At 43.9% G+C, this 27,052-nt stretch overlaps 1 protein-coding gene across 1 annotated transcript; it reads left to right on the top strand.

Annotated features, from left to right (window-relative positions):
* The first annotated feature begins 335 nt into the window (after positions 1-335).
* trim8b (tripartite motif containing 8b) lies at positions 336-17,740 on the top strand. Its single transcript, XM_061230702.1, has 6 exons — positions 336-3,157; positions 10,919-11,014; positions 11,899-12,132; positions 13,464-13,495; positions 13,581-13,696; positions 14,617-17,740. Exons 1-6 carry the CDS (start codon positions 2,585-2,587, stop codon positions 15,234-15,236), a joined length of 1,671 nt encoding a protein of 556 aa, XP_061086686.1. The 5' UTR covers positions 336-2,584; the 3' UTR covers positions 15,237-17,740.
* The last annotated feature ends 9,312 nt before the right edge of the window (positions 17,741-27,052 follow it).

The following is a 27,052-nucleotide window of genomic DNA, read 5'->3' as shown; positions in this document are numbered from 1 at the left end:
TCAAACAAACATAGAAACAAGTGATCACTATATATTATTTTATTTTTTATTTTATTTAAGTCAATTTTTGAAAGAAAATACTTTGCTGAAGACCAACGCCATAGGAACTAGGACAGTGGTGCAATTCTCAGTTTTGGTAAGAACAAAGGGGGAAAAGAGAATTACCATGAATTCATTTTAAATGCCCTTGCTCATTCCTGGAGAAATCCATACGATTTTGCCAGAAGAAAGCCTTGCCCGTTTAATTTTAGACCCCGCCCCTTCGGCCTCTTCAACTCCTCCTGGCTTAGTGTATCAATTCAGGACATATCACGTGACCCGGGGAGGGAGGTGTTAATGCGAGCTGTATTGAGCCTCGCAGTTCAGTGCCTGCATTCCTCTCTTCGTCAAAGCCTGCTTTAAAGAAAGAAAAAAAATCATAAATAATAACTCATGCGGACTGGACTAAACCATAAAGAGAGTCGACTGGATTTATGACAGAACTCGTGTCCAACGGAAATATATGCGCAGGAGAATTTGTGAAGCATTTTGATTATTTTCGTTTTTATTTTTTATAAACAGAAAGCAAGCGAGAGGAGGTTGAAAAATAAACATAAACGGCGCTTTTTACCCATTTAAAAAGAAAACAAAATGGCTGATGACAGCAACCGATAACAAGGGCAAAACGACGCTGTCCCCTTTAAGAGCAAAAAAAGGTACCAATTATTTTTTATACAAGTTAAACATCAAAATTGGACACTTCGTTTCCTGGCTATTGTTTGTAACTGTACAGTCGGAAAGGTGTATTCCTAGGAGAGGAATGGTGGTAAAATAGTAAATCACTGTCTCCTGGAGAATTATTTCGCGTAGTTAAATTAAGACAGATAGGTAATTGTGTCAGCTAGGTGAGGTGCGAACTAGCTGCCAGACCAGAGCCGAAGGGGGCCGAACAGAGGAAAAGAACGTAGCTTATCTGTGCTGTTAATAGGTTTTCTTGATCACGGTATCAGGAGCTGTGTTCATTTACTTATACACATTATCTGCCTGTCGAGCTAGCGTCATTAAAAGCAGCGTTTAACCAGGTCCATTTCCTTTTATGCTGGGAGGGAATTAAAATGTCTAGAAATGAATAGATAATGCTGTATGTTATAGACTATCGACTTACGATGAATATATTCTAAATGTTTATTTTTGGAAATCAAATACTTTTATAAAATCATGTTAACTCACAATAAGTAAAGAAATGGCAGAGGCCTTGTGTACAGATCGATTTTTTATGTGATCGGATATTTTAATAGCTAGGTTACGTTGTTTTAAAACATAGCTGTACTGTTGCTAGTTATTTCTGGGAATCGAGCCCGACTGATGCTGCTACGTGATACATGATTTAAGGGCTAAGGGTAGTTTTCTAAGGTCATACGTTTCCGATTATACCTAAAAAGATCTGTTTTTGTTTTGTTTTTGTTAGATAACAAGCAGTCGCAAGCGTATTCGCGTCTAGAGAGATTAACTTCAAAATAGGCCCACCTATAAAAAGTAAAAACAACTCTGACAATAAATAACTATGCATTTTGTTACAATGTGCCGGTTTTCTTCCCAGCATTGTTGTAAATAAGAATGACAGGGATCACTGATACATAGTTACGCGCTGAGCCAGGGAAAATGTGGGGGTTGGTGTCATCAGCATTCATGTAGCTACGGTTAATTCCTATTCGTTTGCGCTGAACGTAATTGTTGCATCGTAATGAGCTAATTCTAGATTATTCTGAATTCCATTACTGTTTCGTCGACGAAGATTTTAGATTTACTTTGATGTTGTTGGTTCTATACGAGGTGTCGACATCCTGGGAAACCCATCGTTCGGGAAAAGGGAGGCAACTAGCTGGCAAGCTACGTCCTTTTTCCGAAATCGGATCTCGAAATTTGGAATGTTCGTTTTCATCAGAGATTTAGCCTAATCTGTACGGATTTTAAAACCAACGAGTATTTTGATGTGCTCCTTTTCGTCAGTTATTGTGCCTTTGCTAGCACAAATGTAGCTTAAAAAGCTGCTTGGATGCCTGCGCAGCATTGTACTTCGTCACAGTTGGGGATTCATTGGAGAAAAATTTAGTAGCCTCGCAAAAGCTTTTGATCTGGGTTGAAGAGCTAGGCTACGTCTCTCGTTAGTGTACAGTAGCCTACAACAGGGCGAAAGACTCGTTTATTAAAGCACATCAATTAATATTAGACATCAAATCGAAGTCGGTTGGTTTTGTTTTCTGCTGTGGAATTTGATTCCTCCGACCTCAAGAGTGGAAGAAGCGCCCCCGTGGCTTCATGAGGAATTCTTATCAGCCTTCCTGAATGGACTTCCGAGGATTTTACTGAGTAGCTAGCTAGCTAGCCTAGATAATTCATAAATAAAGACACGACATATTAGCCTACTTCAGTTGGACTATAACCCGTCCTGCTTGGACTGTCGATTCGTGTAAAACTGGAACATTACTTAGGTTAACGACAGTCAGAAGGCGTCATTTTTTCTAAATTTCTTTTCTCTAAAGGACATTCTGTCAGCTAGCCAATTAATGCGAAATTTAGCCGGAAGTTTCTCAGAAGAGTTGAGATGGCTGAAAACTGGAAAAATTGCTTCGAGGAGGAGCTCATTTGCCCCATATGTTTGCACGTATTTACTGAACCCATACAGCTGCCTTGCAAACACAACTTTTGCCGTGGATGTATCAGCGAGGCCTGGTCGAAAGATACGGGTATGGTGCGTTGCCCGGAGTGCAACCACGCCTACAACCAGAAACCAAGCTTGGAAAAGAATCATAAATTATCAAACATCGTAGAAAAATTTAACGCACTGAATGTGGACAAACCACCTGCAATATTACAATGTATCCTCTGTCGGCGAGGGCCACCGCTCCCGGCGCAGAAAGTTTGTCTCCGCTGCAATGCACCATGCTGCCAGTCCCACGTTCAGACACACCTTCAGCAACCTTCCTCCAATCCGGGTCACTTGCTAGTCGAGGCCGAGGATGTACGGGCCTGGAGTTGTTCTCAGCACGATGAATACAGACTGTATCATTGTGAAGCGGAGCAAGTGGCCGTCTGCCAGTACTGCTGCTTCTCCAGATGCGCTGCCATCAACGGCCATGACGTTTGCGACGTGGAGGTCCGGCGCAACGACATCAGAGTAAGTAAACTCTACCAAAGCATACCCCAAGCATTATAAAAGTAGTCACACATATAGCCTAGCCTACTGTGTTGTGGTAGATCTGCTGCTCTGACTCCGTAGTCACCATCACCCGTAGTAAGGGTATATTATCAATTATATACATACATTTTACGTATTTTCTTCGGGGTTCCCACTTGACATAGAAATATTTCACCAGCTGGATTCGCTGGTGAAATATCCCCCCCAGATGCATGTGGTTTCGACAGACTTCCGCTCCTTCTGTTCCCTAAATTAATCTTCAGGCTGGCGCAATGAGTATTGGGTAGAATGGACGTTTGAAAGTTTGTGAATTGTGCATTTTTACCTTTATGGTGCTGGCAACTAACTAAAAGTACACACACGTATTGCAACCCGTGAAAACCGTAAGCAATACCCAATCCCTTTCTCCACTTTCCTTGTTGTCATGAAGTCGATTCAGTGTGCTAAGTTGAATTGGTAAAAGATTGAATTGGAGTGGGTTTCCCTTGGGTATATGAATTTTCAATTGTGATGCATTTCAGCTCGTTTCCTATTCACTTCCATTGGAAGGATAAACAAATGGGTAGAGTCTCGAACAATGCAGGAGCCTCTCTGTGCTTATCTCCCAGACACAGGTGTGTCCTTGTGCAGAACCCAAAGAAGCCTGGAAAAATCGAGAGATTCGGTATATTGTCTGACACAAGTGTAAAGGGTTTTTTTGTTTGTTTTCTGTTGCTTTTAAAAAAATATTTCCTTGACCCTGAGCCATTATATTTAAAATACATTGCCATAACACATTTTAGTGTGTGTGTGTGTGTTGTGCTTTTACCATCCTGCATACAAATTTAGCCTCTTGTCGGACTGCTAGAAACTGGCTGGCTGGCTGCCCTATGTTTGACAGTTGGTTCCTCCTGAATCTAATCTAGAGTGTGATTGTAGTTGGGGGATGCAGTTGAGAGATTTGCCTACATAGTGAGGCCCCTTGCAGCGCTTGTTTGAAACCCTGGCCTACACACACAGGTCGGCAGCCTAAACACAAGGCCCAGTGTGAGCCCATCCACCAAAGCGGCAGCAGAGGAGTGATGTCAGTTTTAAAATGGTGAATGGCAAATGCAGGAGGTTCTCTCTAATGTAGCTATCCCTAATCTGTTCTGACTCAGCTTCCGTCTCCTGGGAGCGTTGACCTAGCCAGCGCATGGACCGGGGCTGGGTAGAGCTCTCAATAGAGTCACTCCCCAAAAAACAGGAAATGGTGGCATCTGTGCCAGATGGGGCTGTAAGTGATGCAGCAGTTTCTGTTTTTTTACTTTTGACCATTAACAAGCATTTTTAATTTCCTTCGTACCCTTTTTTGTTTAGGTTGGGGTTTATTTGGTTTTTCTTTGTGTTATTATTTTTTGTAAAAAAAACAAAACAAAAAAAACAGAAATATTGTTCTCCGGTGAAAAGCGGTCTGGCATTCCGTGATAAGACTGAGGGAGGAGTGGACCGCCTGCCGCCCTTCCGAATGTCCGCAGGGCGCGGGCAGCCGAGAGCGAGGCCCGAGATGGACTCGCCCAACCCGCGGCTGGGCCGTGGCGGAAGAGACGAGGGCAGAGATGACAGTAATCTGGACCCGGCCTTTCCCCCCCCGAGATAAATCCAGCCCTGCCTGCATAGATGTTATATTACACCCCCACTTGGTATTAGGTTCCAGCCTCTGGCCCTGTTGCCCAGCCTGCATCCTACAGTCACTACAATTAGGTCACAGTCTTAGATCCTCCCACTTCAAAGCTTCATGGTGTGTGTGTTTGTGTGCGTGTGTTTGGTAAAAGGAGGTGCAAAACTGAACTGAAACTTTGTTTGGTTTGGGGGAAAAAAACATTTTGCTAACGCTGTGAAAAGAAAATGATCACCATTGGCATGTAAATGAGGACGTTCAGCTGAGGGAGGCTGATTAATGCGTCAGGCTTCTCCCTCTTAGTGAGAGAGAGAAAATGTGGTGGATGTTTTCATATGTTCAAATCCAGAATGGGATATTATGGGGAAAACATATTGAGATATTTTCAAAGCATGCCATGTATTATAACTGTAATATAAATTCTGACCATATGTTTTGCTAGTATTTTTTTGCTAGTGTTATTTGTAACACAGGGGCGACACAGGCACCGAGGTAAAGAGGTGCCAGTGAATGATGGCGAAGACAACACAGCTGGAATACACACGAGCCCGGGCCTGTTATTCTTAACCTTTTATGAATTTCTGCTTTTATCATTTCGCTGCTTTCCCACAAGGGCCTCTGTGTTCTCTCCGCGGACGATAAGCGTCTGGGAGATGTGCCGGTGGGCGGGGCTTGGCCTCGGCAGCTTCGAGCTCGCCCGGGGGTGGAGGGTCTCGCTCGAGTGATGCGTCTCCCCTCTCGACATGGTCGGTTTTTTTGGGGGGAGGGGGGGTTGAGGGCTGCATCGCTGCTTTGTCCGGAGCTTCCTGCCACAGACAGACTGACAGGACGCCCGCCCGTTCCTTTTTTCGGCAGTCGAAAGCTACTCCGGTCGTCCCTGATGGAGTTTAAATGAAGTTTTCTCGAACCCCGGGTCGAACCTGACTCTGCACCAGCGTAAATGCAAACGGGGGGGGAGAGAGAGAAAGGAGTGACATAGACCGTGCTCTCCATAGAGCTGGTCTGACGCTTGGGCCTCCCACGGGCTCTTAGCAACCAAAAACAAAAAAGAGCCGTGCATGAAAAGGACCGTCTCTTTTCTCCCAGGACTGCGTGTGTGGTGTGAGAGGACGTGCATCTCTGTGCACGGCATTCAATTGTGTCTACAGTCAGGTATTTGTGTCTGTAGGCAACTGTGCACTCTGTCACGTATGCCCGGCGCACATGTATGTGTGTATACGTGTCTGTGTGTGTGTGTGTGTGTGTGTGTGTGTGCAGGTGTGTGCGGGTGTGTGTGTGTGCGCGCGCGCACACCATATATACATGAATGTTTGTGCGTTGACCTGCGTTTGCTCATTGGCAGGTGTGTGTTTGCCGTTAAGGTAGGGCCACACTCCTTGAAAAGAGAGTCGTTGTGTCATTGAGGTAACAAGCTTCCGGGGTTGAGACCAGTCGCCTCAGGAGCGACGTGCTACATCATACAGTCCTGGTTCCTGCATGAGGGATTTACACAAAGATGGCCACCCCGTCAGGCCTGACTGCATTTCAGCAGCTGGTGTTTACGTACCGTCAGCAAGTGCCGTCACGCTGAGACGGACCAGCGAAACCGCAGCGTCATTTCTGAAGAAGGGTGTTCCTTTCCGCCTGGGAGTTCAGGAAAGGGGATTTTTAGATGAGCCGCCTCTCGGACTGCACCCCCCCCCCCAGCCTGCATATTTTTATGTAGATCTCAGCTGAGGAAAGTGAAATCTCGTGTTGCTACTTTCTGTCGGTGCGGGGGTGTTTTTATGGCATCGAGCCCAAGGTTTGGTTTTGCCACATCACCCCCGGCCCGTGTTCAACCTTTTTGCCTGTTTGCCTGATTGGCGACCTCTAACATGCACGTGCAGAAGCGTGCACATCCACACTGTCTTTTTTTGGTTTTGTTTTTTTTCCCTTGAACATTGCTTGCGTTTTCTAGCGCATACATTATTTCCATTGCAGAAGGACATAAGCTAGCAGGCCTTCAATGTACAATAACTGTTGCTGGATGTGATTTTTCAGCCAGTGAATTATTATTACTATTAGTATTATTATTAAAGTTCATCATTGTGTTAGAGAGCACTCTGGCTGTAGTGTGTGTTGAGTTGCCTGTGAGTGAGCAGCATGTGTGGGCCTTCTCCACTCTTGTGTAAAGGGTCACACACCTGTGTTCTGTAGTCATGGTGACCATTTAATGTAGAATGCCTAGAGGGGCCCAAGTCCAGGACCTACCACCTTGAAGGGGGGGGAGGGCAGAGTTCACATTTCATTTTTTCTTTCTTTGTTTCATTAACTGAACCCATATCTGTTTTGGAACGGATTTCCTGCTCTCTGTAAATTGACAATTGTGCAGTTCTTGAATGCACAGGCTAGTTTCAGGGTAATTTGTGTAAAAGTGTGTGTTTAAGATCTGCTGTCTTGGGTGTGGGACTGAAAGTGACAGAGTGAAAGAGTACAAAGTCAATCAGTCAAGCTAATTCTGATCCTGCACCTGGCATGTGAGTGTTAAGGGTGTTGTTCCAGAGCAGTGTTGAGGGTGCAGCGTGCGGAAGGAGTCCATATAGTGGGTGTAACATTACAGGCAGTGGTGCTTTTGTAACAGCAAAAAACCTTGTAGAGTTAGGGTTTTAACGTCATTGAAATGTTATCAGTCTATAGTTTTTAATGTAGCCTGCGTATGTATTTTCAGTGTGGTTTGGAAGACCTCACCCCCATGACATGCATATTTCTGTTTGTCTTCAATTCCAGCGTAAGAACGGCTTATGCTTTTATTGTTCTGTACAATCCCAATATAATTATTTCCAAATCTCTCCTCACAGATAAATGTTTATGAGTCATGTGTGATGTGGATATTTCTCAAAAGTGATTTATTTTTTCTTTTTTATGCCGATATTTGAAATGGTTTCAGATCAGGTCAGGTATCGTTTTAGTTAAAAAGGGATCATTTTCAATGGTGTCATGTTTCCTGTTCCCCTTCTTGCTGTCTCATTTCAAGGTTGTAAAAGAGCTGGCTTCCTCGTTTTGAGTCACAAGAGCGCACAGATGAGCAAAGCAGCAGAAATAGATCAGCTCTGGCTCTCTGCTTTTAGAAGTGAAACTGTCACAGGCAGCCATGGAGCTCTTAAGTACCACGCTGATAACTCCGCTCTGGAGCTTATCTAGCACCTCTGATGGGTTAGAGATTTATATGAGAGATTAAAGGTTGGAACTAAATTGGAGCCAAGGTTTTCAATGCGAGAGAAAAAATAAAATAAATAAATAAAAAAAAGATCCGTTTTATTTGAAATCTAGTTTCTCTTTCCAAACTGATATTGGTTTTGATAACGGAGCATAGGGAAGGGACATTCATCCCCACGCCGGCCGGTAGATAATATTAGTATTGCTCATGTAACTTACACTCAAGCTAAAGTCTTCTTACAGATTTTAAATTTTTATTATCCTCCCTTTGAGTGACCGCTCGCGTTTGTAGTCCCGTCCCATCGCGCGCGCGTCCACCGAAGCGCGTACAGTCAGCCGTTTCTTTCCAGTGAGCTACGCTTGTCGGACGCTCCACCTGACAACCCCCTTCCGATTCTTAAGCAGCCGTTGCACTGCATGACTAAAATAATTCTCCAGAGTTTTGTTTTCCGTCTCCTATCCGAATGGCTCTTCTCGCATGTTCGCTGCCGAATCGCATGTCTGATTGCTGCTTTCTCCACTACGCGTGCGCAGCGGAAGGCCTCGTCAGTCCTGTCGGCATAAAACACACAGGTTCTGTCCTGCGAGGCCGGATTGATCACAAATGCGTCACCGTGTATTCCCATGATGGGGAATGACAAGGCCTTTGAAGTCCTGTCGCGGTATTTACATCAATAGGGTGCAGTGGGCTTCGGGGAACATATACGCATGTTATTTACGCTCTGTAGCATCGTTCCAAAAGCCCGAGGTCGCTGCGCACGACATATTGCCAGGTAAATTGATTGAAATGGAAGGTTAGACTATGGAATGGGTTATAAGAAAATGGCTTATAATTGTGAAAAAGATCAATATGATAATTTATTTCAAAAAAGAAAAAGAAAAAAGAAACCGGATAAGATAAAGCAAACAAGAAGGAAAGCGGAGAGCAGATATCTTGCTGCTGGTATGCATTGTTTTTTTTCTCCAGCTGTTTTGAATGACTTTGAAGACAACCGTAGCTGCTATGGCAGAAGTGCCTTATTTCGAAATGGCAGCTTGTGGGTTGTTTAGCATTCATGCTGGGACATTAACAGGGCAGGGGGCAAGGTGAGTCATTTTATATGTATGGGGCTGTGAATGCACCATGGTGTCAGGAATGACATGGGAGACACTGAACGTTTGTCATTGGTTCCGATAGCCGAGCTTCTGGCCCCAGATCCCTGCCCTCTAAACGACCCAGTTGCCAGGGGCTACAGGAATATCTCCTCATGGCCAGTGAGAGCTGTCACCCTACAGCCAACTTCCCCAGCCCCCCACCTCTCTCTCTCTCTCTCTCTCTCTCTATGGACAATAATTAATACTACAATAATTACAATTAGAAATTCTCTCTATCTCTCTCACACACACTCGCATGCACACAAACACAAGCAAAGCCATAAATAAATCACTTTGTTGTCATGACAGCAGGTATATCCATCCCCCTACCTTACACTCCCTGTCGAGGTTGCCTGTTACATATAGCATTTATTTAAGTCAAAGGAGATGGCATTCACGGTTTAATTAATAGTGGTGCTCCAGTCTTAGGACTGAGTGGAAGGGATTGACACCCTTTGGTCTGGGGGGCCAGACTGGACGTGGGGTGGGGGGTGGATGGGGGGGTGGATGGGGTTCAACTGAAGCTTTGAAAAATAAGATATCAATATCAAACAGGAGAAGGGGCTATTCTGAATTATGAATCATACTCATTATTGGCAGCTGTTTTTTTTTAAAATCCCTCTCCTTGATTAAAAAGACTTGGTTGTCATAGAGATCCTCAGATCTATCTTTCACAGGAAATTTTGGATCGCACTGCTGAGCCCAGTCTAGTGTTTGCAGGATTCATCCATAACGGCCTAAAAGCACTGCGAATGTGCCTTCTGTCGGGTTATTTTGTTGTTGTTTGTTTCTTGAAAGAATAACTATGGCCATAAGAGAGGGTGCCATAAGGCCTAAAGAGACCTGCCAAGAATGTGGAAATTTGATACAATACATGTTCCAGAAAGAAGGATAATGTTCCACAGTTTTAATATACGGATATGTGGAATTCTTAAAAACTGCTGCAACTTGTCTTCCCCCCCCCCCCCCCCCCCCCCCAGTTGATTTGAGGGAGAAAAAAAAATAGCATGGTTTAGACAACGTTAATGTTTTATGAATAACGCCACGCCTCGCATTTCTTTTGGGTGTTGTTTCACCTGACCCGTCACCTGGTTTGCTATCGTGTTCAGGCATTGGTTAGCCGCGTCATTGGCATTTGTTTTGGGCGGGGTGAGGGTGAGGGGGGGGGGGGCGGCACGCTTTCAGATGCCGACTCGTACGGCTCACTCCATCAGACGGGACAGTTGGCTCGCCGTAGAGAGAGGGGCGTTTTGTCACTGCCTCTTGTGCCACGCATAAAAATGCTAATTCATGCTGAGGCCTGCCGAACCACTGTCAGCTGCAATAAATCACCTTTTCGCTCGTATTGTGATTGGATAATCTTTTTCCCATTTTCAGCCTGCTCGAGCCTATGTGTGTTTTCTGTGCCTCTAATGGGGGGGGGTTTGCATCTGTGTGTTTTCTAGATCGTCTGGTTTCTGTGTTTGGATAAGGACGGTGATCTCATTGTCAACCTATTCAGTATTATTATAGTATTAGTACCATATTAGTGTTCAGAGCCTTTGTGTGTATCTTTTGGTATGTTTGTGTGTGTTTTGGCCTGTGTGTTTGTGTTTCTGTCTGTTGGGAGCTTATTGCATGTGCTCTGGTGATGAGACAAAATTAGGCACTCTGTTATGTTTCCACTCGTTCATTTCTTCTCTGTGTCTTACTCACTCAAACACTCTCGCGCACGCATTCAGGGTGGTGTCGGGCATGTCAAGTATAGTGTTTCTGGCATCTCATCTTGTTCCTCCTCTTCCTCCTCCCAGCAAATTCTGATGAAGCAGCAGGACCAGATAGAGGAGAGAGTGCAGGACATCGAGGAGCAGCTATACAAGCTGGAGTCAGACAAGTGTCTTGTTGAGGTACAAGCCTTTCCTCCCCCTTCTCTCTTTCTCTTCTCTCTCTCTCTCTCTCTCTCTCTCTCTCTCTCTCTCTCTCACACACACACTCACACACTCACACACACATACACACACCCCACATATACACAGTGATGCTTTTATTTCTGATTGCATGATTCCATGGTGGAGAAATGTGTTGTCGCCTGAATATCATTGATGTGTCACGCTATAAGTGGATGCTATGTCGTCCTGCGAGCAAATAGTGTATTTGCAAATGGGTGTGTGTGTCCTTCTGTGCCTGTGCGTGTGTATGTGTATTTTTATTTGTGTGAACTGGGTTAAGTGTGTTTGAGACAGCTGGGTGAATAGCATGTAGGTGTGCATGTGTGTGTTTGCATTAGCAGGGTTTAAAGGGTGTGTACGTTAGGGATGGGCGATATAGCCGTTGCAGTATATATATATATATATTTTTAAATTTTTTAATTTTTTTTTTGTACGCGCAGTAACAACTACCTCCGGCATGCAGTGTTAGATTTCTTTCAGTCTTTTTTTATTTAATCATGCAAGGATAAAGAGCAAAACCGTGCCAGTAATGTAATGAAATGTAAGCGATGTGTTTTTCAAAACTAATAGTTCAGTAGTTTTTCTCCCCGGAAGCATTTCACTGAAGTTTGGAGATGTGTTACCATATCAATTATGATTAAAATCAAAAAGAAGGAACGAAACCTACCGCTCACTGCCAGAGGTAGTACTTATTGCGCTAAAAAAAAATATATTCGCTGTACCGCCATGGCTATATCGCCCAGTCCTAGTGCCCATGTGCGTGTGTGTGAGCCTACATGTGCGTGTGTACATGCGATGGTTGGGTCCTCCATGGTGACATGGCCCTGCCCGGCCCTGCTCAGGACAAGGTGCAGCAGCTGAAGGAGGAGGTGCGGGTGCAGTACCAGAAGGTCCACCAGCTCCTGGAGGAGGACCTGGGGCGGACGCTGGAGGTTCTGGACAAGGCCCGGTCCAAATTCTGCCAGGAGAACTCGGCCCAGGCCCGGCAGCTGAACGAGCGGCGTCAGGAGGCCAAGAAGCTCCTGAGCTCCGTCCAGGTGGTGTTCGACAAGGCCGAGGACATCAACTTCATGAAGGTGCCGTTGGCGTAGCGACCCCACCCTGACAACCCCCCCCCCCCCCCCAAAATACTCCGCGGTAGAGTGAGTCAGCAGCCAGTGTGGCATCCAGCACTTCCTTAACTCTTTCAGTCCCAAGAGTCATATGGAACTCTTATCAAACAATCAAAATGACTGCGACACTATTGTTTTGAGCCCCTATTGAAACCACACTACATTTTCTCAACCAAAGCCAAAACCCCTTGGAATTTGGGTGGAGCCACTTCATATTGAGCTTGGGACTGAAGGGGTTAAAGGGTGCTAAGGGTTTTTTTCCAGGGAGAAAAGTATACACTGAGTATGAACTGAGTGACCGCTTTGTTAGGTACACCTTCTGTCAAAGTCACTTTGTTCACATGTATTTCCCAGTCTTATGTTTGTTCTGAACAGCAACTGAACCTCTTGACCATGTCTCCATTCTTTTAGGCATTGAGTTGCTGCCATACTATTGGCTGATTAGTTATCTGCAGCCGGTGTACCTAATTAAATGGTCACTGAGTGTGTACGGGTAGTTCTAAACGGAGAGTACTAGAGGAGTGTAGATGAACCCAGTGGAACTGGCCTATTTGTGAGTTTCAGTGAGTCAGGGCTTATGACACAACTGGTTTATAAAAGCCAGGCGCGGCCAAGCAAATGCTCTCCGCTGGTTTTATTTTATTTTCCCACAGCACCACCCTGCGAGGGCCTTTTAAGTGGTCTCCCGGAATAACAGGCCTGGATGGAGCCTCTTACGGCCCCCTGTGTTATTGCTGCTGTTTCTTAGCGCTGCTAATTTCAGCTGCTGCTGGAAGGAAATGTTATTGGGAGCGAACTCCCCGAAGCTCCCTGCTATACATACACATGTGCATGCACACGTGCACACACACACACACACACACACACACTTACACACACGCGCACACTTGCCTTGCTTCTTCTGAGATGTGTATCCATGCACTCATGCACACTCTCTCTTTTCCAGGCTTGCTCTCCAAGACATACAAGCACTCGCATACACTTTTATATTGTGTACTTATACATGCCAAAAAGCACAAGCACAAGCACAAACACAAACACACACCTACCAGACACAATTTGTCCCTTGCATATTACTCAGTTATCTGATCATAAATCCCCTCCACTGCTCTTCTGTTCAGGCTGTAGCCTTGTTAGCCGGCCTTGTTTGTTTATATGGTTATGAATCAGGAATTTCATTAATTAATTTCAATTATTGTCCGACATAAGGCATATGTTTGTGCACGCATACGTGTGTTTCATAGAGTACGCAGGAAAAACTGTGCGTAATGTTTTTTTGTGTGTTTTTTTTACAGAACACAAAATCTGTGAAGATATTAATGGACAGGTAAGCAAGCAACGTCACATTTGAGTCTTTTCTCCTCGTCTCTGGTTCTCCCTGCATGTGACGCTAACCGGATTGTTGGTTCCAGGTCACAGTCGTGCGTCGGTAGCGCCCTTCCTCCTCACAAAGTGGGTCACCTCAACTCCAAACTCTTCCTGTCTGAGATCTCCAAGAGAGAAAAGAACCTGCGGAAAATGGTGGAAGGTACGGCCAAACTCTAAAAGTTTTAACAAGCGGCTAGAAAAAGAATGATACTTGTGTACTTATTTATCGTACTGAAAGCAGAGGAACAGAACACAATGAGGAAGTCTGTTTGCCAAAACGTGTGTGTTTTGTTCCCCTACTGCTTTCAGTACAATAGAAGTAAGCATACTAGTATCTTTTGCAAAGTGCAATGCTGTGTTCTTTTTCTAAAGCATAATATAGTCATCGGTTTTACGCACCAATCTACCCTCGTTAAGTGGTTACGCACAATGGTACCGGTTTTTTCCTTGAGATGTTGTTTTTGAGAGGCTAAGGCTGTCAGTCCTGCTTGTTGTCTCTTTCTCGCTCTCTCCCCTTCTTAACTCTCTCTCTCTTTAATTCTCTCAACTTGTCTGTCTGATTCTCTTGCCGTCTATCCAAACCTCCGTCTCCCTGCCTGACTCTGTGTGCCAGACGTTCTCTGTCTGTCCCACTCTCAGTTCAGCTCATTCGTGCTTCATTGGCATGACTGGAATATAAGCATATTGCCAAAGCAGAAAAACAGAACAAGACATAAGTCAGACGGTATCAGAACAAATGACAATAAAAATGAAAGAAAAAACAATACAAAGGGAGACAAATGGGCAAGGAATTGGATTGACTATTTATTTTATTTTTTTATGTCAAATGATATGAAACTGTCATACTTTTATCGGTAAACGTTATGACCAGTTTTACATCATCACCTGTTATGTCATCTTGTGACAGCCGTTATGTCATGTGTATGGCAGTGTTATGTCAGCCTTACAGCAAGGACTTAAAATGAAGCGTTACCCAAAATGACATAAAAGGTCAATCCTTGATTGGTGTCCCTGGCTATGTAAGGATTTGGTTGGTCTGTTGGTCTGTATGTCTGTCTGACGGACTCCGTGTGTCCCCAGCTCCGTTCAGCGCCCCGGCCCAGTTCCTCCAGAGCGTTCCGGCGTACTCCTGCAGCCTGGGGGGATCGGGGGCGGAGAAGCGCAAGCACTCGACCGCCTTCCCCGAGGGCGGGGCCGCCGGCTTCCTGGAGCCATCCTCAGGGGCCGGGGCCAAGCAGCAGTACCTGGGCCAGGGCGCGGCTCCGGGCGAGGGCCAGTCCTCCCAGCCCGTGGGGCCCTGCGGCTCGGCCCAGCACATGGTGGGCTCCCAGGCGGGGCCGCACCCGGGGCCCGTCTTCCCCCCGCCCTCGCACTACCCCAACGGCGCCTCCTCACAGCAGACGGTGCTGCCCCAATACGGCGGCCGCAAGATCCTCATGTGCACCGTGGACAACTGCTACTGCTCCGGGGTCCCCTCCGTGTCCAACCACCGGGGCCACCCGCCCTACCCGCGCTCGGGCTCCTTCCCCTGGACGGTGAGCTCCCAGGAGTACTCTCACCCGCTGCCCTCGGCCCCCTCCATGCCCCAGTCGCTCCAGGGCCTCTCCATGCGGGACTGGATGGACTCACAACCGCACAGGCACCCCGACTTCTACGGCCTCTACGGCCAATCTTCCACCAAGCACTACGTCACCAGTTAACCTTCCGGAGTTCCGCGCCTCGCCGGGAAGGGGGATTTATTGGGTTTTTCCTTTTTTGTGTTTTTGTTTTGTTTTGTTTCGGAAGTGGGTTTGGAGTTATGCTGAAAGAAGGGGCACATTCTCACGTCACGTACACACACGCAGGGTAGGAACGCCGGCCAAATGCTGGTCATTTTTACCTGTGGCTGGTGAGTTTGTCTGCTCTACCAGCCTCTTTGGCAGGTAACCACTAGTCAGTCCCCACAGGATTCTGAATTTTCTTTCTGATTGTTCTTGTGAAATGACTGAGTTTGTGGCGGTATTGTCCAGATTTTTGTGCCAAAATGTGCATTTTTTTCTTTTTCTTCTTTTAATTTATCACCATTTTTACAGAAATTTCATATTCGCTAAATTTATATTCACAAAATTCAAATAGCAATACATGATAAAAACAGGCAATTTGCATGGAGTAGCCTAAACTTGGTCATTTTTGTGTCTCAATAGGCTAGGCATTAAATATTTCTACACAAAATATGAACTTCCTTTGAACTTGGACTTCACTTAGACGCAGCAAATTTTGTAGCTATGCTATTTATTAGATGCTTTAATCCATTTACAAATAGATATGAAATACTTTTGATTAACACTGAAATTCATGAAGCACAGCTGAGTCTGTCCTTAACCCTTTAACCCAAATTATTTACAATATTTTTCATCATTCTAATATTAATAGAGAGCAAGCAAGCCCACTAGTTATAATAAATAGTTCAATATTGCACACGATTGAGATTCAATAGGCAGGTTAACAAATGGACAGTGCACATGTGATTTGCGATTTTACATTGCTTTTTTCCTCATTTTATGTGAGATGTATATGGAAAAATGACAAATTAATTTTCTGATTGGCAAAAAACTGGAGGGACTGTCTAGTTGTCTGGCAAAATGGTAAAATTGACTGGGTGAATTTTGGAATGCACCATCCACTGCAGCCAGTGGCCTAAAAAGTTAGTTTCCTGCAATGCATACACACAAACACATATTAACACGCACCCACACACACACAGGGTTGTCAGTATAACGTGTGGACGTTTATGTTTGTGTGTATATATTTGTGTGTGTGTGTGTGTGTGTGTGTGTCTGTCTGTCTTTATGAGTGAGGTCAATCCCTCTCTTTGGGTTTCCCTCCCAGTTCTTCCATCACTTACCTTCTTAACGACCCCCACTCCGCACACCACACCCCCAATTTTTAGTTTTTTTAAAAAGGGAAGGCGTTTTTTAATCCTGGCTCTTTTCATTATTTTAAAATGAAACTTAAGAGACAGAGGTTTTCTGGAACTGCTGCAGATTCTGTGGACCCACAGAAGGTCGTTTCATTTGGGGAAACTGGGGTTTGTTTCATTTCCCTCCTCACCCTCCCTGCCCCCTTTTCCGCGGGATGGCGAGTGGGGGTGGTCGGCCTTTGTTTAAACCAAGCGGATTTTTTTCTCTTCCTCCCCCGAGTTGAGACGGTTTTAAGATTCGGGATCACGCAGTGTCTGGCACGTCACAAGTCTGGATCCGGAGATTTTTATTATTATTTTTCATTTTAAAAGTTGTGGGTTCTTCATCTTCTCTGAGATATGTTTAGGGAAGTTGTTGCTTGAAAACATCCCTGCAGGGGTTTTCTTCTTCTTTTTTTTTGGCCACAGGCATCCTCCTGTTGGTGGGTGGTCTGGCTCAATGCAGTCCGGGAGTTGGCCTTTCCAGACTTCAGTCAGTTAACCAACGTGGCCCCACCCAGCAGGACAGAATCTGCCAGTAGCCCAAGAGAAAACGCTGCTGGTTTCTTGTGGAGGGGGGTTTCTGAAGCCATTTTGTTTTATTTTGCTATGATTGTGAAGATGGGGAGGGGGCCTCTTTTTTTGTTTTATTTTGCAAAGTAAATGCCGTGAAGAGAATCCTAACACTGTGGATTGAAAATCTTCAAAGGTTTATGATTTCTCACGAAGGCTCCCAACTTTAAAGGAAAGTCTGGATCGTGGTTTGAGCAGTCTGCATTGAATGCACAGAACCTCCTCATGGACAACAGACAGAATAATAATAAGAAAACTGCTTCAGCATCTGAGATGGATGCTTTCATTGTACTTCCTGCAGATTGATGTCACTTCCTGCACCAAGCACATGAGCTCTCAACTTCCTGTTTGTAGCTGTAAGCATGTGGGAAAGAGTTTATGAGCACTCAAAACTGCAAGCGGTTAAAATGGGGGTGTATGTAAGGGTGGGGTTGGGGGGGATGGTGGATGTTGGGAATGGGTGAAGCTTTTTCATTCATTTTATATGAAAAATAGACTTGGACTGCTACAACTTGTGTTAAAAATGGTCAATGTGCTTAAAAAAGCAAGTATTAAAAAAGCTGGTTGACAAAAAATGTATACAAGATCTTTTTGTAAATATTTTGTGAAACAAAATTTAAGGACATGTAATTTGGGAAAATAAGAAAAAAATGTTCCAAATAAATTGTGGTTTCAAATAAATGGTAAAATAATCATCGCAACTATTTACCGTTTTCTTCTGGTCAAAAACTGCCCTCAGAACGGTCCTTTTTTCTGATTGGTGGACTTTACACTCAACAATAAAGTGACAGAAACATTCCTTTAAACACTGGTTTTACTCTGAAGTGCTTCCAGAACAAATGAGCAAGGTTTACCAGCAAAGGAAAATAATCTTGGAACACGACTGTAAATTATGGAAAATCTGTAATTATATGGGTGACCGACTGGCTGGCCTGTCCAAGGCAAAACTTTGCTTTTGATTTTGAATTTGGCAGAGGTACAAAAGCAGAAAAATAAAGGTTTCTGGGTGGAACGTCCAGCTGAAGCTTCTGTCCTTGACGAAGAGATGTGCCCCAGGACCTGGAATCAAATCCGGACTGTGCCAGTGTCGACTGTGGGTGGGATCCCTGAGGACGCTGGCCATTGCCCTGAAGGAAAGGGTTTCGGGCCCTGCCTCCTGTCTCATTGATCGGGCGCATGTAGTCTAGCTATTCACACTAAGCAAGGTCTACAGACCTAACATGGTGGCTCCACAGCTCGGCTAGTGGGAGTATAAAGTTGAAGAGCTGCATGCCTGGCTTCCTGCTCTCACCAGGGTGATAGCTGGCCTGCCGCATTGCGCTCCTCTCAATCGCTGGGGGAACTTGCAATGTTGGGACCTGCTCATAGGTAAGGCCGAGAATTTTAATCTGAAGGAAAAAGTCAAAATGAGACTTTGAAAAAGGTCACATGAACATTTTTCTTTTTTTTTCTTATTTTGCTCACCACCTACTCCACCCACACTGAGGACAGGGAATGGCAGCTTTGGTTTGTAAATGACTGAAACACAACTGAAATCCACCCACCATACCAGAAAACAAAATGTTTTCCTCCTGCTAATGTCACGTGAATCTATACCTGTGTGTGCCCCATGTACTCTCTTAGACAGATTCTAGTTGGTTATTCATCATTGTGACAAATTTATAGGTGATTCATAGATGGCAAATCAAAATGCAACAGTGTTGAAACAGTGGAAATATTTGCTCTGTAATGGTATGCATTTTGAGTAGGCATGGTTTGAGCATAGTGCTCATACACTGAGGAAGCATGGTTGCATTGAGTCATTCCTGAGCAATCATTTGATCCCATTTGATTATTTCCTCCAGAGAGGGGTATCTTTCAAAATGATTCAAATGTTTTCCTTTCTCAGACCAGAAGTTGTCAGAATTGCTAGTTTGGTTTCACACTATACAAGTTCTGCCAAATCATGGGTGTATTTGCACAGTATGCAGTCCCTTCAAAAAGTATTGGAACAGCAAGGTCAATTCCTTTGTTTTTGCTACAGACTAAAGACAATTGAATTTGAGGTCAAATGATATACTTGAGATTACATTTTATTTCCTGGTATTTTTATTTGTTAAACAACTTATAACATATATTTTATTTCAGACCACCCACCTTTTAGGTGAGCAAAGGTATTGGAACATGTGACTGACAGGTGTTTCTTGTTGCCCAGATGTGTCCTGTTAAATTTATTGGTTAAACAACAAATAGTTCAGAATTTCTACTACTTGGGTTTTGCCTGTGAATAATGTATTGGTGTTAGAAAAGAGAAACATGAAGACCAGAGACCTGTCTTTGGGAGAACAGCAAGCCATTTTGAAAAGAAAAGAGGGAAAATAAATCAGAGCCATTGCACAAGCATTGATAGCTTGTACAATAACTTGGAATGTCCTGAAAAAGAAAGAAACTGCTGGCGTACAGAGCAACAGACATTGAACAGGCCAACTGAGGAAAACAACAGCAGTTGATGACAAACATTGTGAGAGTTGTGTAGAAAAACCCCAAAACATTAGTCAGTGACATCACAAACAATCTCCACAGGGCAGGGGTGAAGGTATCTCAATCAACCATTCGAAGAAGAGCAGCAATATAGAGGCTATACTTCAAGATGCAAATCACCCATCAGTAGTAGGAGTCGGAAGGTGAGTTTGCAAAAAAGAACAAAGATGAGCCACAAAAGTTCTAGAAGTTGGACTGATGAGACCAAGATTAACCTCTACCAAAGTGATGGAAAGGCCAAAGTGTAGAGAAAGAAGGGATCTGCTCATGATCCAGAAAATAAGAGCTCATCTATGAAGTAAGGTGGAGGAAGTGTTTTGGCTTGGGCTTGCATGGCTGGATCTGGAATGGGCTCACTAATCTTTATTGATGATGTAACTCATGATGGTAGCAGCAGGATGAATTCAGAAGTCTAAAAAACATTCTGTATGCCACCTTATGGAGAATTTTGTCCAAACACAAGAAAGGACTTCATTAGGGAGAAAAAGTGTAAGGTTTTAGACTGGCCAAGTCAATCAACAGGCCTTAACCCAATTGAACATGCATTTCAACTCCTGAAGAGAAGGGAAAACCCCCCAGAACAAACAACAACTGAAAGAGGCTGCAGTAAAAGCCTGGAAAAGCATCACAAAAGAAGAATGCAACAGTTTGGTGATGTCAGTGGGTCGCAGGCTTGATGCAGTTATTGCAAGGAAGGGATATGCTACGAAATATCAAGTGTTATTTACTTTCATTTATTTAAATACTATCTGTTCCAATGTGTTTGCTCACCTAAAAATTGGGCGGTCTGATACCAAATATGTCTAGGTGTCTAGTATGTCTAGTAGTCTAGGTGTAAATACCAGGAAATTCTGTTCATATTTTTATCTTAACCCCACATGTATTCAGTGGATTGCAAAGGAATTGGCCTTGGTGATCCAATACTTTTTGAACTGACTGTATTTTCACATCAATGTCATGTTAGTCCACCAACCGGCTTGCATTACTTATGATGTCATCACCTCACAGTTGTTCTTTGTGCATTCATCCACCAGTGTGCTTCCTGTAATTAGAGGATTTCTGCAATTGCTTATTCACCAGTTGTGGAAATGGACTACAGATCAGCTAAAACCAACCCGGGAGCACATTGTACCAGTGAAATGCTACACAAGTTTTGGTGTGTGAAAGCTAAATCTAATCAAACCTTGATATGATATTATAGAATATGCCTCAGGTAGAATTTTCCATTTCCATAAGCCAATCATGATTGACTTACTCATGAAAGAGCAATGTCATATTGCTCGTGCAGAAAAACAAACACTGGTAGACTGCATGTGAGTGACTCGACATCTTACAAACTCCATATTATTATAATATATTATATATTATTATTATTATTATTATTATTATTATTATTATTATTATTATATTATATAATATATATTATTATATTATATATTATATTTTTTTTTTCTTCTTTTTGTAATAAGAACATTTTCAAACTCAATTACCGGAGAAGCATAGAGTGATTTCTTTTCAATCATAACCAAAATTTGGCCTTGGAAATAAGGGGTCTGCCTTTTTATTTAGCGACCACTGACCTAAATTAGTCATTGAATTCTTAAACACACACCAAAAACCAGCAGACACTGTGGCCCTCAAAGGCTAGTCTGTTACAACTGGAGTCAAAACTCTGCATGGTCTGCAGCCCTGGTAATGAAAAGCCATGGGGTCTGTTGGTTTTTGTTTTCACCTTAGAATCAGTAACCAATTCGGTCACAGGAAACTAGGGCCCACATTCATAAGTGTCTCTGATTAAAAGTGTTTATCTAAAGTAGAGTTTCCCCTCTATGTTCCAACATTATTCGTATGGGCTAGAAGGTAAATTAGCAGTCGTACTTTGAGAGGCTTTATGAATATGGAACCGGGTGACGTGAGGTAACTGTAGATAAATTATCAAGCGAAGAATGACGACAAGAAACCAAGAGACCCTGCAGCTCTGCAAGATCATGGTTGCACAGCTGTTTTAAGTGGATGTGGCATTCCATTTTAAGCCTTTGTGTAAATGTTTAAGGTAATGGCTTCTAGGTGTGGTTTCTGGTGCATTTTTAACGTGGGCTCAATAATGTGTCTGGGTTTCAGTCAAAGTCTCCAGGATGTCATCGTGAACGGAGTGAACATTTCTTGCAACGCAAGTGCCTAACTGGACCAGTGTGCGTAAAATGAACGTCTTTGCTTGGCGCCTGCTCACGTGTGCTGCACTCCAAATTCTCTCTGAGATAATGTAGCGAGCTGCAATTCTCGCGGCGGCCTGCAAAATAATCTGAAGGTCCAGGAAGCATTGTGCATGACACACACAGCTGTGTATTAGGGAAGCGCTAGATCTAGGCGTGACACTCCCTCGTACGTTTTTTCTCTATCTTCTGTTTCGAAGAGTTTACAAATCAGAACAAAGGGACCGGCATAAATTTCCTAGAATATACGAGAACGCTACGTTTCATATGAAAGAAGAACCAGGGGGTTGAGGGCGCAGCCGAGGAGATGACAGTTGAAGGGGTCTGTGTTCTTTAATAGGGCCTCGCAAAATGTACAATGTTATCGGTGATCTGTCACTCGCACTCCGCAGGACATGAAAGGTAATCCAGTTGTTACAGGCCTAATCATTTACAGATGGCGTGTTTAGCCTTAGCCACACAAATATTGTTTTGTATTTTTACACATTTCTTAGGACTACACTGTTGTCCGTTCCTACATTCTGTTCCGAATTTCGACCCCCCTCTGAAATTAATTCCTGAAAACGCCAGTATAGTGTTATTCCTGGTGGCCTGGACCTTTTTAAATCTTATCACTAGTTGCAACCTTATATTGGACTCTCTACGTGTCCTTAAATCCGCCTACATATAAGAAACCTTTTTGCTAACCTTCCAGGGACCACTGATGTAATGTGACGAACGCTATTGTGTTGGAAGCCGCCTGCTCGTGGGTGGAAGGAGTCTAGTGCGAACAGAGGGATCGATTGCAAAAGCCTCGCGCAGCCTTCTCGGAGTGAACAAGGCTCCTCCACTACCATGTTTTAACAGCGGTCATATTTCAAAAGATATTGTCTCCCTGGGACCGTGAAATTATTCTCACAGCAAGGAGGTGGGGGGTTTTGCGACTCACGGGAAATTTCCAGCTGTAAGTGTGCCTGTATGAGTTCAGAGTATGCGTATGTCATCTCCAACGCCACATGCCCATACATTTTTTTTTTTTTGTAAAGTTAGGCAAGACTCCCTTCATGCCCCATTTCTTCGTTATGCACAAACTCAGGGCTGCTGGGAGATGCTGAGAACCCTGTGACCCACACCACAGGACACTGCAGGGTGATGGAATTCAATCCACAGCTCTCTTTGCCTTCCTGTCCAGTCAGACGATAGGGACACCTGTGCGCCGCTCTGGGAATTGATCACTGCCTTTCTTCTTCCCTGTCTCTCTTCTTTCTATACCCCTCCCTTCCTCACCTTCTTTCTCCATTTGACTTGTTTCTGTAGGAATCAGAATGAAATAAGACAGAAATAGACAGAAAATACCCGTATGCAAATACTGTGTTAATGTTTACTAAGTCAAGCACAAATTTATCATGAGGAATACATTTATAGCATGGCAAAATACACTCTGGAAAAAAAGCTTGTCACTGGGGTGGTATCCTATCAATGAATAGAATTGTACCCTGAGCCATGGGTTTAATCACTAATTTGTACCCAGTACCCAAAGAACAATACTGTACCATTCATGGTATATTCATTAAATTTGTACTTCCACAGCACCTTTATTACCTGAGAGTGCAACATTCTTTGCAACATAAACCTTGTCTAACATACATTTGTTTTTGTTAGATCTAATAATACAACGTATGCCTGTTCGCCACAGATGGCCCAGATTTGACTTCCTGTCATTCTCTCACTGTCCATTAAAAATGTTTATGCTGCTTATAATCATACTGTACGTGTTTGTCCATCAAGTATACATATATAGACATGCACTGGGAGGATAGGAGGGGTGTTTTTACTACTTACAGTCGCCCAACTGAAACCTAATGTCTAATAGTCATCACATGCCGTTTAATCTATTTAATGCACAGCATTAGAATTTCTGCCACCCAGCACATTGTGTTTCCAATCCTCGGAGCTGAGAGGGATCAGCCAGAATCGTCTTAGGGCCAGAGGAGTATGGGGTTGCAAACGCTGTGGGTGAGTAGGTGAGAATGTGAATGTGCTTGTGTGTGTGTGTGTGTGTGTGTGTGTGTGTGTGTGTGTGTGTGTGTGTGTGTGTGTGTGTGTGTGTGTGTGTCTGCGTGTGTGGTTTTCTTTCTAAGTTGCACTCTGAGCATTCTAACCCCGCTTCAGAACTCACCTTTTTCTTTTCTGCAGGACTGAAATGTGAGACCAGCTCTGCCGGACAGTTCGTCTGGTCTGTCGAGGACTGCTAATCACAACCTTCACAACCGGATTTCCAACATAGTGTGCACTGCATGATGGGATATCATTGTCTCGTCAGGCAGAGGCCTTCAGCTCTGTTTCTGTTCCCTTGGAGAGCACTGGTGGAAATGGCAGGAAGGCAGTATATCAGCTTCTACAGTGGAAATATATGGCTGTCTTGTTAGGGCAATAATGTGGCATACTGGTTAGGGACTTGGGTTCAAAGATTGTGGGTGTAATTCACAGCTTGGGTGCTGCTTCTTGTACCTTTGGAGCAAGGAACTGAACCTGAATTGCTTCAGGAAAATATCCAGTCGTATAAATTGATTTCATGTTATAATGTAATCAGTGTAATTTACTTAGGATAAGACTGTATTAGATGCTGAAATGAAGGGAAGCTAAGTATTGCAGCAATAAAAAGAATGATGTGGTGTACCGTCCACAGATACTTGACCATCTGTTCTGCATTTGTTTACAGTGACGCATCACTCAGAACTGAGGAAAACTTTGATAAGCCAAGGGGTTTTTCAAACAGAGGTGCAATGTATCAGTGAACATCACCGGATTAGCTTTACGCAAACAGCAGCTGCAAAACAGCTGCCTGACTCCCAGTGGAAACACGTAGCCATAAAAAACTCTGTCGCCCAGGCCTCACTGGCAGGCCCAAGCGCAGGCTGCCACGGCAACACACAGCTGCAAGTCACCGGGGCTTGGCTCTCCACACACGGGGACGAGTACACTGCAAAAACGCAAGCTGACACACTCGCCCACTCACGAGAGCACAGGCAAGAAACACAAACTTGCAGCAAGATGTGAACAAACACACATGCTGTCACACTCACAGAGAAGCATGCGGTAAGCACACACAAACTGATTGTTACACAGAGGCACAAAGACAACATCTCCAGGCACACACAGCACTAGCACACACGAGAGGCAGATCAGCACGTACAAGAACACAAACCAGCAAACAGCCACCGTTCAGACTCCTTGAAATGTGCCCTTTGCATGCTGGGAAGGAATCGCCACAGACAGACGTTAACTCAGACATGCACTCACTGAGCACAAAGGCGCGGCTGAAATCGTAAAATCTGCTACTTCAAATATGTATGGACAAAAAAAGAAAAGGTGCACACCCAAGCCCAAGATATTCGACTAACAGAAATGTTTTAAAAAAACACACCCATGCGCTGCAAAGCTGTTGTCTTTATTTAGGTTGCTAATTTATGATCATATTGTTTCCATATGCAGTAGTTGAAGTGTGCTTTAACATGTGGATGTGTTAATAATGTGCGAGCGTGGCAGGCAACATGGTGCAAATCTCAGTTCAGTGACCTTCCCCCAGTAACATTACTCATCTACCTGGTGCCATTGAAATCATCATCACAGCTTTTTCAAGCAAGGATTCTTAGACTCTATATCTCAAAGACTGGAATTCAACTCCCCTTGTTGCTGACCTACCCAGGAGATTCCACTCTTGATCATACCAATCCAGCCATCAGAGAGAGCGAACTCCAAACTGCAAACAGTTGCCAGGAAATGGTATCTAACCACAGAAACTAGATCCAACATTCCCTCTCATTGATCTGCTATACCAACTGTGGCAAACTGTCTTTGTTGTCTTCAATGAAGGAGTTTTGGCCTTGGACGTGGCAATATAGTAATAATTGACCCACCGTTAAACAGACAGACATTCTCCGCTAGTTTCTAGTCATTATTCCTGTTATTTGAATAAACATGATGGCACTACCAATTATTTAGCTCTGCAGTATGTACCTGCACCAGTATCTAAACTGGTGCTGTACCTGCCTTTCTGTGGAATGCAAGTTCCTGTGGCTGAAGTTAAACAACAACTGGTACAGTACTTCAATACTACTATGAACAACATGGAATTTCACATCCACACAAAGCTTTCAGAAGCAGAATAAAATGCTTAGTAATACTGCAGATGTTTTAGGAATGTACTCGTGTAGGTTTAGTGTAGACCACACTGCACCAGAAAGTATTTTTTTCCCACACAGAGTTATTAATATATGTGGAATAGCTCACCGGGATTTGTAGAAAACCCTTGGGGTGTTACAGTCCAGGCTTGCTGTATTTTTTTTTCAACCAGGAGTTCCCAAACTTCCTGTGTTTTTGATTTAATGAGCACATTACAGGCTAATATTTTCTGTGAGCCAACCTTTATTATATTACATTACATTCATTTAGCAGACTATTAAAATGTAGCCAGATGTATGTTCAAGCATGAAATGTAATCGTTTTTAAAGAGCAAAACTTGCTGTATACTGTAACTTCCTGTAAACAAAAACACTGCATGTATTGTCGCAGGTGCGTGTACATTTTGAGTGCGTTTTATTGGAAAGTGTAGCTGTTCTATACACCAGGGGTGCCCAACCATGCACCATGGAGGGTCGAGAGTAAGCGGGTTTCCATTCCAGCCTATCACTGCACCTGCTGATTGCACCAATTAGTTCCCTCCTCTCTGGTTGGAAGTGTGTTAATTAGTGAAATCAGCTGGTGTAGTGATAGGCTGAGAATTGCAGGTTGCCATCTGCCCTCTATGGCACTTGATTGGGCACCCCTGCTATACATCCACCTTAAGCCCTCCTACGAATCAAATTGTCTGTCACCCAACCTTCCTCCATCTTAGGAATCTGCAATACGACCAGGAGTTCCAACTTAAATCTCAAAACCCACTAAAATGACCAGCTTGTAGATAGCTCCCACACCTCAAAACATAAGCAGTGGCTACCCCTTAACTCCATTAGTTCATGGGAGCATATCTAAAACAGCACACTGTATGCTTGTGTGAAGGATTACTGGCATGTAGATATTCTCAAAAGCCTTCTTCTCACTGCAGTGTTTGTTCAGATTTTACTCATAAAGGCCACAGGACACACTGTGCCCTGACCTGAGGTTTTTGAGGGACTTACAAAAATACAAGAAAAAAAGAAATAGGAAAGAACAGAAGTGAAAGGACTTGAGGTTTGGACCGTAAACAGAGAATTGTGCTCTCATTGGAAACATTAAAGGAATCCCCGAAGAG

Source organism: Conger conger, chromosome 2, assembly GCF_963514075.1.
Source record: "Conger conger chromosome 2, fConCon1.1, whole genome shotgun sequence".
NCBI classification, from domain to species: Eukaryota; Metazoa; Chordata; class Actinopteri; order Anguilliformes; family Congridae; genus Conger; species Conger conger.
This window is presented reverse-complemented; position numbering and strand designations above follow the sequence as displayed.

Excerpts from the sequence above, each read along its gene's own strand:
- trim8b (XM_061230702.1), top strand. The coding sequence starts at position 2,585 with ATGGCTGAAAACTGGAAAAATTGCTTCGAGGAGGAGCTCATTTGCCCC. Across the intron at positions 13,496-13,580 it reads GTGAAGATATTAATGGACAG|GTCACAGTCGTGCGTCGGTA; the intron begins GTAAGCAAGCAA and ends TGTTGGTTCCAG. Across the intron at positions 13,697-14,616 it reads CCTGCGGAAAATGGTGGAAG|CTCCGTTCAGCGCCCCGGCC; the intron begins GTACGGCCAAAC and ends GTGTGTCCCCAG.